This window comes from Phocoena phocoena, chromosome 10 (assembly GCF_963924675.1).
Source record: "Phocoena phocoena chromosome 10, mPhoPho1.1, whole genome shotgun sequence".
NCBI classification, from domain to species: Eukaryota; Metazoa; Chordata; class Mammalia; order Artiodactyla; family Phocoenidae; genus Phocoena; species Phocoena phocoena.
The window spans coordinates 24,459,869-24,476,139 of record NC_089228.1 but is presented as its reverse complement, the minus strand read 5'-3'; the positions used below and the strand labels follow the sequence as shown (position 1 = coordinate 24,476,139).

The window sequence follows — 16,271 nt, the reverse complement described above, 5'->3', positions numbered from 1 at the left end:
AAAAGTCTTGCTGTGAAGAGTGATTTGTGTTGTGGTCTCTTCCTCTTTGGAACCAGGACAGGCCAAGAGGAAAAAAAATGTCAGCAGGGGAAACAGACAGTGAGGACCTGGGAAGTAAATAAAGATATTTTACTGGTAAATCCACTGGTTTACTGACTAGGAGAAGGGGGAGGGAATCCATCCACCAGGGTGGCAATTTCAGACCGGTCTGTGTGTAAATATAAGAGCTAACACGCTGATGGAGGGCTTACATGTGTCAGACGCTGTTCTCAGCCCTTTCCAATTATTGTCTCATTTAATCCTACCTATGAGAAAGCACTATTATTACCCTCATTTTACCAAAGGGAAAATGAAGACATGGAGCATTAAGCAACTTGCTGGAGGGCACACAGCTCAACAACAGAGGGGCTGAGACTCAAACTCTGGCAGGGCCACAGCTCAGCCTGCATGCTTGTTACTGTCCAATAGACAGAGCTGCCATCGAGGGGCTAGTCCAGGGGAAGCAAAGACAGAGAAGATCTATCCTGCCCTATTTTTGTGACAGCATCCAGCATTACATAAAAATTCCATTTTGCTTTCAGCTTATGAGAGTCAACACAATATATTCCAGCTGCTTCCAAAAAATTAGGAGCTGTCTCATATGACAGGGAAATCATACAGCTAAAAGGTCAAAAGGCTGAAGAACACAGTCAAATGGCTGAAAAATGGAGTGGATTCATATGTGGCAAAAGAGAATTTCAACTCCAAAATAACTGAGCGACATTCACAGAAAGACGGTTTTGTGGAAGGATGATTAGACATTTTCTGAAAACCTTTTTCCTGTTGCTACCCACCAGGAAGTTGGGTGAAAGTACTAATGAGCTATTTTTACAACTCTTTAGTTACATCCAGGATCTTCTGAGGTTTTCAAGAAAGTGCACGGGATCTGAAAGTCCAACCACTCTGTTTGTTTCCTGGCAGCTGCATAACCTTGAGAAAGTTCCTAAATGCTACCTGGCCTCAGTATCCCCATCTAAAAAGTCAGGGATAATAGCTACCTCCGTCAAAGTGATCAAATTAATGGGAAAACAAAGTGACTCCACCTATGTATCACTTGTAACATAACCACCTCAATAAAATGAGTTGATTTTCTTTTTTGTCCCAACAAGCTGTTGTCTAACCACATACTTTTCTCTTTGGCTTTTCACAACCACTCCCGTGCTTAACCTCTCCAAAAGGGCAAACGGATGTTTTTTATATTAGGGGCACACGCTCCCCTGATGGGCATAATAACTGATTTCAGACAGGACAATTCACTTCCTTAAACCAAAGAAGATCCACACTTGCTCTATTCTTAGCCACTTGAATTTTTAACTGGATTCACATTTACAAAACAACACACTGAAGAAGCTCTTGGTACATCCACTCAGGCCCCCATCCCTTCCCTCCCCTCACTCCTAGACTTTAACAAATCATTCTTTTTTTTTTTTTTTTTTTTGGCGGTACGCGGGCCTCTCACTGTTGTGGCCTCTCCCGTTGCGGAGCACAGGCTCCGGACGCGCAGGCTCAGCGGCCACATCTCACGGGCCCAGCCGCTCCACGGCATGTGGGATCTTCCCGGACCGGGGCACGAACCCGTGTCCCCTGCATCGGCAGGCGGACTCTCAACCACTGAGCCACCAGGGAAGCCCAAACAAATCATTCTTGCCTCGGGCATTCTCAGATGCCCTCCCAGCCCACCAACCACCAGTCACATCCCAACACTTCAAGGAAACTACAATAATTGATAATCAGCAATACTCAAAGCAAATCTTCCTGAATTCACAATATAGGAATTTGATTAACACCTAACCAATGTTAACTGTATATTCACAATTTGAAAATAAACAGTAGGTACAAAGATAACGCTCTTCTCCCTGTACCCCTGCAAAAAATATCAAACCAGAATCAGCATCCCTAAGATTTATGATCATTATTTAACTATTAGCCACTGCCTGGAACAGGGGCGATTATCATATCAAACTTATAACACCCCTAATAAAACAATAGCCTATTTCGTATTCATCCTTTGTTTTTAAGTCTCATCTTGAAAATGTCATTGGGATGGTCCAGTAAGTCCAAACTTTGAGTTTAGAAAAAGTACACATGATATAATAACTTGACCTACTTATTATTAATAGTATCATAGTATGCCCTTCTGTCTCAAATAACAACACTCAACAGAGCAATCAAGCTATAATATTGTTTTCAGAAAATATAAGTTTAATTTCCCCTCTACATTTGGCTTTGAGCTTGCAATCTGATTTGTAGGATTTCATCCCACAGATTTATTTTCATCTGTGTGAAATGATTTATATCCATGTTATACAGCACAGTTATATTCTGAAATATTAAAAATGTTTATCCAAAGGGACCACGATAAATAAATTATGGTCCACCTATTTGAAGAGATTACACAGCCACTTAAAAAAGAAAACAAGAAGTGCTCTATTACTGAACTGCGAAGACCTGTAAGACATACTGTTATATAAAAGAGCTAAGTGCCAAACAGCATGTAGTGTATACTACCTTCTGTATAAAACAGGGAAGAAATGGGAACACACATAAGTATGTGTACACTCGCACATGTGTTTGTATTTACATTAAACAGTTTCAGAAGGGAAATTAGAAACGAGTAACAGTGGTTGTAATATCTGGGGAAAGGAGAAATGGAAATGAGGCAAGGGGAAGACAGATCTAGGAAAGAGCTTACTTATCGAATACTTCTGAAATATTCTGCTTTATGACACATGTAAATGTATTATCTACTCAAAAAATACATTAAATAGCAACTGGTGGTAAAAAATGACATTCCAGTCCCTTGAGATTAAGACAGCACTACCAATAAGGTCACATTTTATGACTGACTATGATTCTTCTTCCTCTTCTTTCTTATACCATACATGCCCATATTAAACACACACACACACACAAACGCACGCACATGTTTAAATCAATAAATTAGGGGCTCCCCTGGTGGCGCAGTGGTTGAAAGTCCGCCTGCCGATGCAGGGGACGTGGGTTCGTGCCCCAGTCTGGGAGGATCCCACATGCTGTGGAGTGGCTGGGCCCATGAGCCATGGCCGCTGGGCCTGCGCGTCCGGAGCCTGTGCTCCACGGCGGGATGGGCCACAGCGGTGGGAGGCCCGCGTACTGCAAAAAATAAATAAATAAACAAACAAATAAATAAATAAAATTAAATCAATAAATAAAAGGAGAAAACTCAAGTGAAAAAAAAAAAAAACAAATTATTTTTATGGTGCTCCACAAAGCCTTATTCCATATTCCATATATTTTATTATTATTACTCCCCTTAAGGTGAACTGCAGCCTCCTACAGATGTTCAGACTTCACTAGTCCACAGAATCTTTGCCTGGATGGCCCTGGATCCTCTGGAGGACCCAGCAGAGAGGTACCCTCACTGCTGCCATACAGATCAGCTCACCTTCATAGGTGCCGACTTCTAGAAGAGTCCCGCTCTGCTCGAGGTCCAAGAACTCCTTCACAGTCAGAAAGTTATAGTCCACGCCAGGCACCTCTCCTTCTCTGGGAGACCGGGTTGTGCCTGCAGCAGACAAGACAAAGGCACGAGAAATCATCAGTCTACTGAAACAGGAAGCACCCCATCCAGGTGTAATTAAAATAACCTGTTCAGTAAGTTGGAGTATCTAAATTGACAGACCCGCCTACTGAGACAGGGACCTGGCAAAGACAACTTCTTTCTAGCAGAAAAGTATCCTCACTTCCATCCTCTGACGCCTGGGCCCCTCAAATGCAAGAAAGAGAAAAACCAAGCACAGCTAGGCAACCCAGGGAGATTTTTATCACTTGAAACATGCACTGAATGAAAAAGGTGAACTGGATTTTATACAGATGACATTAACAATCAGCAGCTTTTAGGGATCCAGTAAGTTCTAAAACAGATATCCACCTTGGGCTTCCCTGGTGGCGCAGTGGTTGAGAATCTGCCTGCTAATGCAGGGGACGCGGGTTCGAGCCCTGGTCTGGGAAGATCCCACGTGCCGCGGAGCAACTGGGCCAGTGAACCACAACTACTGAGCCTGCGCGTCTGGAGCCTGTGCTCCACAACAAGAGAGGCTGCGATAGTGAGAGGCCCGCGCACCGTGATGAAGAGTGGACCCCGCTTGCCACAACTAGAGAAAGCCCTCGCACAGAAATGAAGACCCAACACAACCAAAATAAATAAGTAAATTAATAAATTCCTGCCCCCAACATCTTAAAAAAAAAAAGATTAGCACGTTTAAAAAAAAAAAAGATATCCACCTTATTAAGCTCAGAGCCTAAGGGGTTTATATTTTTATCATGGGCCTCAAAATTCTTGTGTTCCTCAACACATCTGGCAACTTCCAATGTAATAAGCCCTTTGAAGAAAATGACACCCACTGCATAAACACATCACTAGAGAAATTCAATTACCCAAGATCTGTGGCTGGATACCTCCCAGGGATTAAAATGTTGCTGCTCTCCATGTAATTAATATGTTTGGCAAAAAGAGGCCACCCATAACTTCTGATGGGAGAAAAAGGACACTGCATTTGCTAGAAAATTCCCCCCCCCCGAATTAATCTCGTCATTCTCTCAAAGACTAATAAACATAATGATTCTTCTTATGAAATAACACAGAGCCTCTAGAATATTTAAGTCACCCAGCTCAGGTGCTGGGCAGGAGACCTATCAATTTTAGCCCAACCTCACCCCAAAGTGTGGAAGGAATATGGTTTACACACAAAACAAGAAAATAAACCAAGAAGCAATTACATAGTGTATACTAGGAACCTGTGTTCAACGTTAGGAGAGACCACAAAACAGCAAAACTCATGACTTCTGCTCCTCATGACTTCTGCTCCTACATATCCCCTACATAGTTAGGGGATATGATCAACATGGGTTCATTTTGCGAGGCACCATTACCTACGGCGCTTTCAGGTCAATGTTTTTTTAATATAATAAGCAGGGATTTTCCCCTAGTCCTAATTCTCCCTAAAATAATGAAATAAGCAACTGTATGTTAGCCCCAGTGCTCATGGCAGAGCACAGTCTCTGATCATGTGAATTTCCACGCACTTACAGTGGATATCCAGAATTCTCTCAAATCAAAAAACTCAACACTTGTTGCATACTTCATTCAGGCTAAACGCATTTTTAAACAAGCCCCGTTTTTCTATTATCTGAAATTTGAGTGTTATAAACAGCTGCAAACTGTCCATAGAACAATTATATAACAAACGTTAGCTTATGCCCAGCACGCTGGGACTTTCTGGTAAAGAAGCCTGCTTGTATACTGTCCAGCAGTCTACTCTTGTAGTGTATCCTAATTTGTTCCCATTTCTGGCTCCCCTGACAGATGATGACAAGGCCATTGAAGTGCTTCACAATATTTATATCTATGGTATCAAGCACACGGTGGGTATTCCAGAAGCATAAACAGTACCATATACTGTTGTAGAGCAGATATATAGAATGGGAATGATGAACTCATAGTCTGTCTGGCTCACCAGGTTGTGGTCTTGGGCATGTTCCTGAGCTTCTTCTATTTCTCAGTTTCCTCACCTGTGAAATAAGGGTAATAATACTACCTACACTATAGGTCTGTTGTGTGTATTGAGTGGGATAAGACTTTTAGAAGGCTAAGCTCAATAACTGCTACCAGATATATACTTTATGTTACTATTAGAATGAAATGAGTTGGTAGATTATTAGAGTTCAAATTTTATATATATGTATAATTATATATATTAATACATTACATATATTATTACATGTTTCATTTTTTCAAGAATTATTCACTAAGGCCCCAATACCTGCTGGGCAGCAGTTTAGGCACTGGAGAAGAAGCCAAAGCCCCTACCCTAATGGAATTTACATTTTATTATGAAAGACAGATTATAAATATGTATATGGATATACCATATAATTTCAAGTATTTGAAAATCTCTTAGAGGGAGGAAGCAAGGTGAGGAGTAGAAAAGCTACTTTAGACAGGTAATCAGGAAAAGCCTGGCTAAGGAGGTGCCATCTAAACCGAGAGCAGCACAAAGGTGATGGGAAAAGCATCCCAGCCTGGGCAAAGGCCAAAGGTTCAGAAATAGGAATAGATTTAGCATGCTGCGAGAAGGGCAAAAAGTCCAAAGTTAACTGTAGCAGAGCAATGGAAAAGAGGTTAGAAATGAAAGCAAGTGGCCAGATGAGGCAGGCCACAGCAAACATTTCATATTTTATTCGAAGGATGATGGGAAGCCACTAGAGGGTTTTGAGCAGGATAGTACCATGATTTATTTTTAAAAGATCACTGAGCTAAGGGCAGGAAACAGGCAGAGTAGGAGGGTGAGGCGGGCAAAAATAGAAGCAAGAAGACAAGTTAGTTGGTTACTACAGTGTCCAGGTGAGAAAAAAAAATCAGGGCACAGACAAGAACAGTAGACAAAGGTGACAAGAAGCAGTGAGATTTCTATTATGAATTGTAAACATTTTAAACAGCTATAAGACATAGCCCGCAGGACAGATGTATTAAAAGTACATCAACTCATCAGGCCATGCTAGGTCTGTATTTTAAAGACATAACTTGCTGATGGAGTAGATGGAGTGTACAAGAAAAACAAAAGAATAAGGACTGCCATCTTATTCTCTGACCTGGGCAAATGGGTTCTGCCATTTACAGAGATCAAGAAGATGGGGGAAATGGTTTTTAGGGGAAAAAATTTAAGAGTTCACTTCTGAACACGTAAAAAGTATGAAATGCCTATCAGACACCTGGATGTAGAGAGCTGTGAACAGGTGACTATGTAAATCTGAAGATCAGAGTGGTGGTTGGGCCCTGAACTTGGGAGTCATCAGTAAACCACTGGCATTTGAAGGCAAGAGACAGAAAGAGATAATCGAGGGGGAGAGAGAGTATAGAAAAAGCAGCCAAGAAGTTTGACTTAAACACAAAAACCTTATAGTTTTTAGAAACTGAGAAGAAGAGGAAGATCCTCAGAGGAGACTAAGACAATAGTCAGCAAGGCGGGAGCAGAGGAGGAGGGTATGATGTCTCAGAGCCAAGTGCAAAAGCTGTTCAGCCGGCTACTCGGAAAACACAAACAGTCTACATCATATTGGGAAATTCCAGCACAGGGCAAGAACAAAATCTCTTTGAAACTTGCTGTGAAAGAATCTGTCCTAAATATGTTTTATATGGCAACTCTCATATTTGGCCTCCATACCAAAATTCTATTAACTTAATCCACCCCCCCCAAATGAGGATAAATAAGACCAAACAAAAGATTTGTTGGGTTTTTAAAGTCTTCTACACCACACAGTATTGGGGTTTTTTTCCTCCTATAACCATCTTTAATCTTTGTCATTTCTTCCCACGTTTTCTGAACCAATTTCTCAGTGTAACTGTAAAGACAACAATAACCTCTGGGTCTTAATTTCATGAAAGGATTGAAAACAATCAAGAACTTGAAAAATGGAACATTTTAAAGGAAAACTGAAAACGAGCAGACATCATTTTCCCCTGGAAATAAATATGCTTAGAAGGACCTTTGAGCAGCAGGGGAAGGGAGTGGGGGCAGGTATATCTCCACCCACAAAACCTTCAGGGTTTATTACCCAGACAAAACCTTTCCACTCTGCAGGCCATGAGGAGGTTTACACCCAGTTATCCTCTGAGCAACCTGCCCTGGGTCTGGGCCCACATGACCAGGATCCATTCAGTGACGCTAGGGAGAAAGGGCCTGGGAGGGGACCCCGCCCCCTCTTTTCTTCCAGCAGAATGACAAGCTGCCTGCTGGACACACGCCTGGCAGATGGCATTTCAAAGGTTTTTCAGGAGCCATCTGGGGTGGGTACAATGATTACAAACCACGCTTCTAACAAAGCCAGAAGTGTTACTTCCTGGCAGAAGAGAAGTAAAACAAATTCTATCATGTTTTTCGGGGACAGCATATTAAAAAAAAAAAAAAATCACGAGGCCAACAAACAGAGGCTGCTATAGCCTACCAACACTGCTTTTTGCCGGTCTAGCTAGAAATCAGGCCAACAATATCTTGCACTTTTTATGTTTGAACAAACAAACACAGTGCCCAGTTCCTCGCCTTCCAAAAGGGGGGGAAAAAAGAAAGAAAGAAAGAAAAAGAGAGAGAGAGAGAGAAATTATCAAACACCAGGATAAAAATAATAGCTTCCATTTACTGGATGCTTATGTCTTAGGCAAGGTGTGAAGCAGTTAATCAACACTGCTGTATCTAATCTTCCTAGGAAACACAGAAGGATTGTTATTATACTCATTTTTTGATAAGGAAGCTGACACCCAGAGAAGTAAAGTAACTTTCCCAAGGTCACATAACAAGTGAGCTGGGCAGTATGATTTTAAAGTAGGCAATGTGACTTTACTATCCCTCATTGGAAACCACTGTTGGCCAACAGAACTTGCTGCCATAATGGAAATGATCCATAGATGTGAGTCTAACATGGTAGCCACTAGCCACATCTGGTTATTATTATTTTGATTATATACATTTCAGGTGTACAACGTTATAGTTCAACATCTGTACACATGTGGTTATTGATACGTGGCTAACATGACAGAGGAAATGAATTGAAATTTTATCTAATTTTAATTACTTTAGATTTAAATAGCCACATGTGGCTAGTGGCAACTGGACTGGCCAGTGCAATTCTAAACTAGGAGGGCATTTCCAGTACAATGTTCACTAGCATGCCCCCAAAGCACTTCCAGCTCTCAAACTAAAAACAAGAAACATATCAAACTGCAGAATCTTGTACGCATACAGGAAACCCATCCTTTTAAAAACTCTTATATGCTTTGAAAAATGATCTACTCAAACTGTATGTTTTGTACTAAAAATTCCGTTTGGTTCCTGTTGGCTATGGTCTCTTAGAAAAAAAAAATTCTCCTTAGATAAATTGTGGCATCATCGTTTATAACCAAAACAAAAACCGAAAACCAGACCAAAACCAATACAGTCCCCCAAAATAAACAAACAAAACTGAGTGCCTATGAATATGGGAATGACTGAATGAAATATGGTAGAGTCATCCTTAGGAAATATATATACATATATATTTTTGCTATATAAAGAATACTTGTTAGAGGTACATGCAGTTACCAGAAAGAATATCTACAATGTACAGTGGAGTGATATAAAGTGCAAAAAACAAACCCCCAAAACACTGCATTTTACTGAAAAAGAGGAAAGAAAACCCTATGGGTGTTGCATGTTTTATGAGTTAAAAAATAGTTAAACGGAGGGAACAAACGCTTAACAGAGGCAACCTCAGGAGGGTGGGTTCAGAAATGGGAAGAGAAAAAAAGACTGTTTCTTTAACTCTCTCTGAATTGTATCACTGCTCACGTAGTTGTTTTGGCACTTTATAAATCAAATAAAATAATTATTTAAGCAATCTTTACCTGATCCTTGGGCTTCCTACTCAAACAACTTCAATATTAGCTTAGTCCTTGCAAAAACGCGCCGAAGAATAGAGCCTCGAAGTGAATCAAACACACAATATTTCCCAAGGTTTCCCACCTCATAGAAAGCCAGCATCAATGTTCCCAACACTTGCCTTTAGCTATGAATAGGAATACAGGACAAATAAAGTTGAGAAGGTGGCACTATTTTTCTGCCTGATTTTGGTTTTTAAACCTCAAACTGTTCATCACTTAAACAGAGTCCTTTTGAAGTGTTAAAATTTAACAAGATTTGCACCAGAGCAGTGAATACTATCAGGCTTTTCTGCCACCAGATCACAACTTAACAAGCTAATTTGAGCTATTCCCTGCTGACTGTCTCAGTATGAGTTAGCAATGCCCCCAAACGTTTGCCCTGAAAGCTTGAGTGGCTGCTTGCTTCTTGGGCACATTCTACAGTTCATAAACATTCAGTGCACCTGGCATGAGTGACCCTTGCTGAGGAAATCAGAAAACGACCTTCCTTGTCACCAAACGCCACAAACTATGGCTACAGAAATGAAACCAGATTCGGAGCTCATTTGCTCTCTCTTCTTATTCTAGAAATTCTCTTGAAATATCCAGTTAAGGCAGCAAATAAATCCTAGAAATGAGACACTAACATGCTATTTCCTACTGCTATGTGCTCCCAATACCATTAGGTTTCTAGGCAAGGCATCACTCAGCACCGATCCAACTTGCTTCAAGGCCAGGTTGCTAATACAGCGATTATTACTCTACTAAGATTAAACTTAATACTCAAGTATATCACCTGATGTTAAATTCATCTGGGTCTTGCTTAACCAAATCTAACAATAAGACTTCCAAAAATTAGTCATCCCAACCGTTTCCATGTTAAAGAAAGTGCATGATTTTCTATAATAAAACAAGTATTTACATTGCTTGAAACTGGTTAAATATCCAGGATAGCCTCATACTATTCATTCTTTAGTTGATGGAGATGAAGCAGAGAAGAACATGTTGTTTCCCCAAATTCACTCAGTTACCTACCACTCACACAATTTTTGCCCTATCTCAGTACCAGCAGTACTACTGACTCAGTATTTTCACTTCAAGTCAAAGCTGTTTAAAAAACTTAAATATATAAATGTAAAAAGGAAATGCTTAACTGCTACATACCTATTACAATGGATTTTAAAAAAAAATCTTACGATACCAGATGCTGGCAAAAACATGGAGCAACTGGAACTCTCAAACGTTGTTGCCAAGGATGCAAAATGGTACAGCTACTGGGAAAACACTTTGGCAGTTTGCTAAAAAGTTAAACATAAATCTACCATATGACCCCAAAATCACACTACTAAATATTTATCCTAGAGAAATGAAAACCTACATTCCCATGAAAACCTATATACAAATGTTTATAGCAGTTCTATGCATAATCACCCCCAAAGAGGAAAAACAACCTGAACGTCCTTCAACTGGTGAATGGATACACTGTGGTAAATCCCTACAATGAACTTGGCTAAAGTACAGATGTACACAGCAACATGGATTAATCTCAAATAGACTGCGTAAGTCTAAGAAAAGCCAGACTCACAAGGCAACGTTCTGTATAATTCCATTTCAGTGATATTCTATAAAAGGCAGTACTACAGTAGGGATGGAGAATAAACCAGTTGTTGCCAGGTGTGTGGTTAGGACTGACTACAAAGGGGACAGTAGAAGGGAATGGGGGGAGGGGGGAGGGGTTGAGGAGGCTGAACTCTTCTGTATCCTGATTGTGGTGGACGGTGAAGGACGATGCATTTCTCAAAACCTACAGAAGTGTACGCCACAAAGAGTGAATTTTACTGCTTATAAAACTTTAGAAAAGGAAACATTTAACATTACCTCCAGTGAACAATCAGTTTCAGCCTGCCATAAACAATAACTAAAAATAAACACAACCAAAGTAAAATCATTTCATCTTACCTAGAGCCTGAGGCTCTGAGCCTAAGGCCCGCATTCTCTTATTACAAAGGGAGATTAACGAACATTAGAAAGTTGTTAGAGACCTATTAGCACCAAATTGAGACTTTCTCCTTAACACAATTATAAGGATTTTTTTTAAATTACAAAGAAGAGCATCTGCTTAGTATTGGATTAGATCTTCCTGAATAAAAAGCACTCGCTTTTACTGAAGGCTTTGTATCACCTGCTGATCCCACCAGTGAACACGAGGTATGCCCAGAGAACAGAGGACAAAAGACCAACTGACCTCTTCTCCTAAGAGAAAGTGTTTACGTTTAAAACAAGTCCACATGCAGATGAATGGATAAAGAAGATGTGGTACATATACACACGAAATACTACTCAGCCATAAAAAAGAATGAAATAATGCCATTTGCAGCAACATGGATAGACCTATAGATTATATTAAGTGAAGTAAGTCAGAAAGAGAAAGACAAATATCATATCTCTTACAGGTGGAATCTAAAAAAATTATACAAATGAACTTATTTCAAAACAGAAATAGAGTCACAGACATAGAAACTTATGGTTACCAGTGGGGATGGTGGGGAGTCGGTGGGGGGCGGGGATAAATTAGAAGTTTGGGATTAACATATACACACTACTGTATACAAAACAGATAAACAAGGACCTACTGTATAGCACAGGGAACTATATTCAGTATTCTGTAATAACCTATAGTGCAAAAGAATATGAAAAAGAATATATATACAATACTGAACCACTTTGCTGTACACCTGAAACTAACACAACATTGTAAGTCAACTACACTGTACCTCAACTTTTAAAAATGGTTATTAGAAAAAGAAAACAAGTCTCCCACTTGTGTCCTTTCAAATCCACCAAACAGACAAAAACAACCCTATAGTTATTATTATCCCCACTTCACAGATGAGAAAAAGTGCACAGAGAGATTAGGTGACTTGCCAAAAATTACACAGCTAGTAAATGGCAGAGCCAGGATTTGAACCCAAGATTCTACTGCCAAAGAGCAGCCAAAACCCCTGTATACAAAGACATTGGGTATAGAAACAAACTAGCGGGGGGGAGAGGGATAGCTGAGTCTTCACAGCTCTTCATCGCCTGTCCTCATCAAAGAAAGTTTGTGCTGATGGAGTTAAGGCTGGGGGAGAATGCCTGACCCCTCCCCCCATGACTTCCTTAATCCAAAACCTGAGCTCCCAGGAACTATTTCTTACTACCTCTTAATCAGAATAATGAGGTAATTCAGGCCAGAATCCTCGGAACAGGAAAGTCAAGTAATGACTTGAACATGCATATTAACCATTCTTCCTCTTTGATGTCGGGGAGGGAACCTTGGCACATACATATTCTCGGAAATCCTGCATTCATTAAAAACAGGAAAGGGAAAATTCTCAAGCTGTCACTGAGTCATTGCAAACATTCAGCAGTCAGGCAATAAAGAATAAGATCTCCAACACTCGATACATCCTTATCAAAAATCAACTTTGGAGGATTATCTTGAGGCATTTTTGTTCAGAAAGGAATTCTGAAAATCAGTAATGCCATAGTCTAGTCCTAAAGACTGTCTATCATAAAAAGGGATTAGATCAGATAGACTTTATTATGACAGGTTATACTTTTTACTTTCTCTGAATTAATGACAGCAATTGTTTGTATATAATGGAATGAACGACTTCAACCAGGTAATTTCAAAAGCATGTGAAAGAAAATGATTATTTTGGTGTAAAGTTATAATTAATGAAGAATATCAAGTTTCCACAAATTAGGTGATTTTGTAAGCCCAATGCTAAATGCTTCTAATCTTCGGCAGCTTTCTTTCTTCAGTTTCAAACAAAATAATCAAGAGTGACTGCCAATGAGTAGATGGTTCCTTTTGGGGGTAAAAAGAATGTCCCAAAATTAGATAGCTGGAATCGTTGTCCAGTTCTAGGAATATAATAAAAATGCTGAATTTTATGGAGTGTACAATATCTATCAATAAAGCTGTTAAAAACAATATTGCACTACAACAGAAAGTAGTCTCTGTCTTCAAGGATATCACAATTCAGTAGAGGAGCTGTTACGTTTCTGTGAATAATATGCACGTGGCGTAATTTGTTCTTCAAGAGCAACCTGCTTTCATTAGTCCTTCCAATATACGAACCAAGTGCAAGCATGAGATCAGAAATTACAGGCCATGTTATATTATTTTCCTAAAAACTGCAAGGGTCTGGAGATTTCCCGGAAAGGCCAAAGAGAGAAACTGTTGTGAAATCTAAAATCACACTTGGTGAGTTCAAATTCCAGCTCTGATATTGACAAACTGTGTGACCACAGCCAAGTTAAAACATTTTGGGCTGTGGTTTCCTCATCTCTAAAATGGGGAAATAATAATACCTGCCTCATAAGGTTGTGTAAGGATTATGTAAGACAATACATATAACCTGCTAGGCCTGGTTATAATCTGCATTCTGTAAACATTGGCCATAACAACAAAAGCATCATCACCATCACCACCACAACTCCCTCCTTTTTCTTTCCAACCATTTTGCTTTAAAAGTAAAGAACCTAACTATTGACCCTTCATTATACTGCTACCTCGGAACACAGGTTTTCTGTACATAATGCCTAATTTAATTCTCCCAGGAGGGGCATTTTTTTCCCACAAAATTTTGACAGTTCACATAATTTTCTATCCTTAATTATCATTTTTCAAAGCCTCTCACACGAACACACACAACTCCCAACCACAACTCTTTGGATTATCTTCTGCTAAGAAACCATAAAGTCCACTCGTTCTGTGAATACCATAATTTTAGTTAATCATTTGTCATTAAGCACTGGCATCTGTAAGGATAGAGAGATGCCTATTTACTGGAATACAGTGTCTGAATTTGAGGCCCTCAAGTCCCCTAATTTCATGTAATCGTGATCCATATGATTAACTCCTTCTCATTGAAAGGATGTAATATTTACTTACTGAAGAAATACTATACACCTGGATATAAAGAGAGATATCAATTTATATCAAGTACCAAGAGCGAGCAGTTATAAGAGCAAGTCAAGCTGGATATAAGAAAAAAGGAGTTTGTATTGATTTTAATAAATACACTGGTTCTCAGCTGACCTAGTCATGACAGTTCTTAAAGCCTTCTCAAGTATACAGACTAATAGTCATCACCATGTAAATTTTACTTTGGCTCTCATCAAGTATATACACTGCCATGTCAAAGTAAACAAAAGGAAACTGTGTGACAGAGGATATGAGATGCTAAAAGAATAAAGAGGAGCTGGGTACAACATTAAGCATATACCAAAGATATACGGTACTACTTATGTATTTCCTTACTGAAACACACAAGAGTATGGCCTTTACAGTATAAAGGAAAATGTAGTGTGAACAGTAAAATTTCTAGGATTATGTTTCAGAACAGTGTTGAAACTGAGCAAAAAGCATAAGAACTAAGTATTTCTGTGTTTTTAACATGTACTTCTCCTCTGCCTTTTTAATTTTCCTAAATACCACCACTAACTTTGAAAAGGCTCTATTGGCACCCAAAACTCTGATTGGGATTGACATATATACACTAATATGTATAAAATGGGTAACTAATAAGAACCTACTGTATAAAAAAATAAATACAATAAAAAATTCAAAAAAAACCAAAACCCAAAACTCTAACATTCGAAAAGTGTCTTATGAGCCAAGTCTGAGGAACACAGCATGTCGACATCACTTAAGGATGGATTCCCAGGTAGCTGAATTCATTCCTGGGACTCTGCTATTGTTCACAAGCCACTTATGTTTTCCCCCCATAAATGATGACACAGGCAGATTCCCAGAAAACTGAATTACCGCCTTGACTTCCCTGCCCTGGGACCATCCATTACCTTATCTAATGCTTGCCAATTATCTCTCTAACTATAAGTCACATTCCAAAAAAACACGGACTGGGAGCAACTACAAAATGAGGCAGACTCAGCTGATGAACTGTTATTGCCCTTCTTTTGCTTAGTTCATTTCTCACTGAGCAATTACAGTCTCACGTTATGTAGTACTTCCCTTGTCACAACTCTGGGTTGTTTTATGTCATAGACTACACTTCCGAGATGGATGAGTCATATAAATGATTATTTTTCACTCTGCCTGGTAAGTCAAATGAAGTAGATTTTAGAGGTGAAATTAAACACAAATTATTATTTTTTTTTTTTTTTTGCGGTACGCAGGCCTCTCACTGTTGTGGCCTCTCCCGTTGCGGAGCACAGGCTCCAGACATGCAGACTCAGCGGCCATGGCTCACGGGCCCAGCCGCTCCGCAGCATGTGGGATCTTCCCAGACTGGGGCACGAACCCGTGTCCCCTGCATCTGCAGGCGGACTCTCAACCACTGCGCCACCAGGGAAGCCCCAAACACAAATTATTAATGCTTCTAAACATTCGCTTGGAAAAATGTAGACAGTGATGAACAGAAGTCTGTGCTCATGTGATATCACCCACACTGACTTTTAAGGGAACTATTTCACCAGAAAACTATATGAGGTATCGAAAGGTATTACTAGAAAATGAGTGGCCAGTTTTGAAAAAGTAAAATCAAGTAGAAATGTTTATTATTATAAGGTACTTAGAATAATTACTACTTAAAAACTATAAATTATTCTATGCTTTCTAATAGAAATTGTGCCTTTTCAAACAAGCCTTATTTCATAGATGCCAGGCGAGTGAAAGTGCTGCCTTCCAAACAGGCCACATCGTTTTTAGCCCACAGACTTTTCCTTAACCCAAGAATGAAAATTACCCCATTGTCATCTACACAAACTGGACCTAATAATGAGTCCAGAT

The 16,271-nt window shown here is 39.6% G+C and overlaps 1 protein-coding gene across 3 annotated transcripts in view; it reads right to left on the bottom strand.

The window, feature by feature from the left end:
- MAGI1 (membrane associated guanylate kinase, WW and PDZ domain containing 1) overlaps positions 1–16,271 on the bottom strand; it is a 617,596-nt gene that overhangs the window by 136,360 nt on the left and 464,965 nt on the right. For all 3 annotated transcript variants that reach the window (XM_065886130.1, XM_065886131.1, XM_065886132.1), the window contains exon 3: positions 3,464–3,583. In XM_065886130.1, the coding sequence (XP_065742202.1) occupies positions 3,464–3,583 (120 nt within the window). The remainder of the gene's footprint in view (positions 1–3,463; positions 3,584–16,271) is intronic.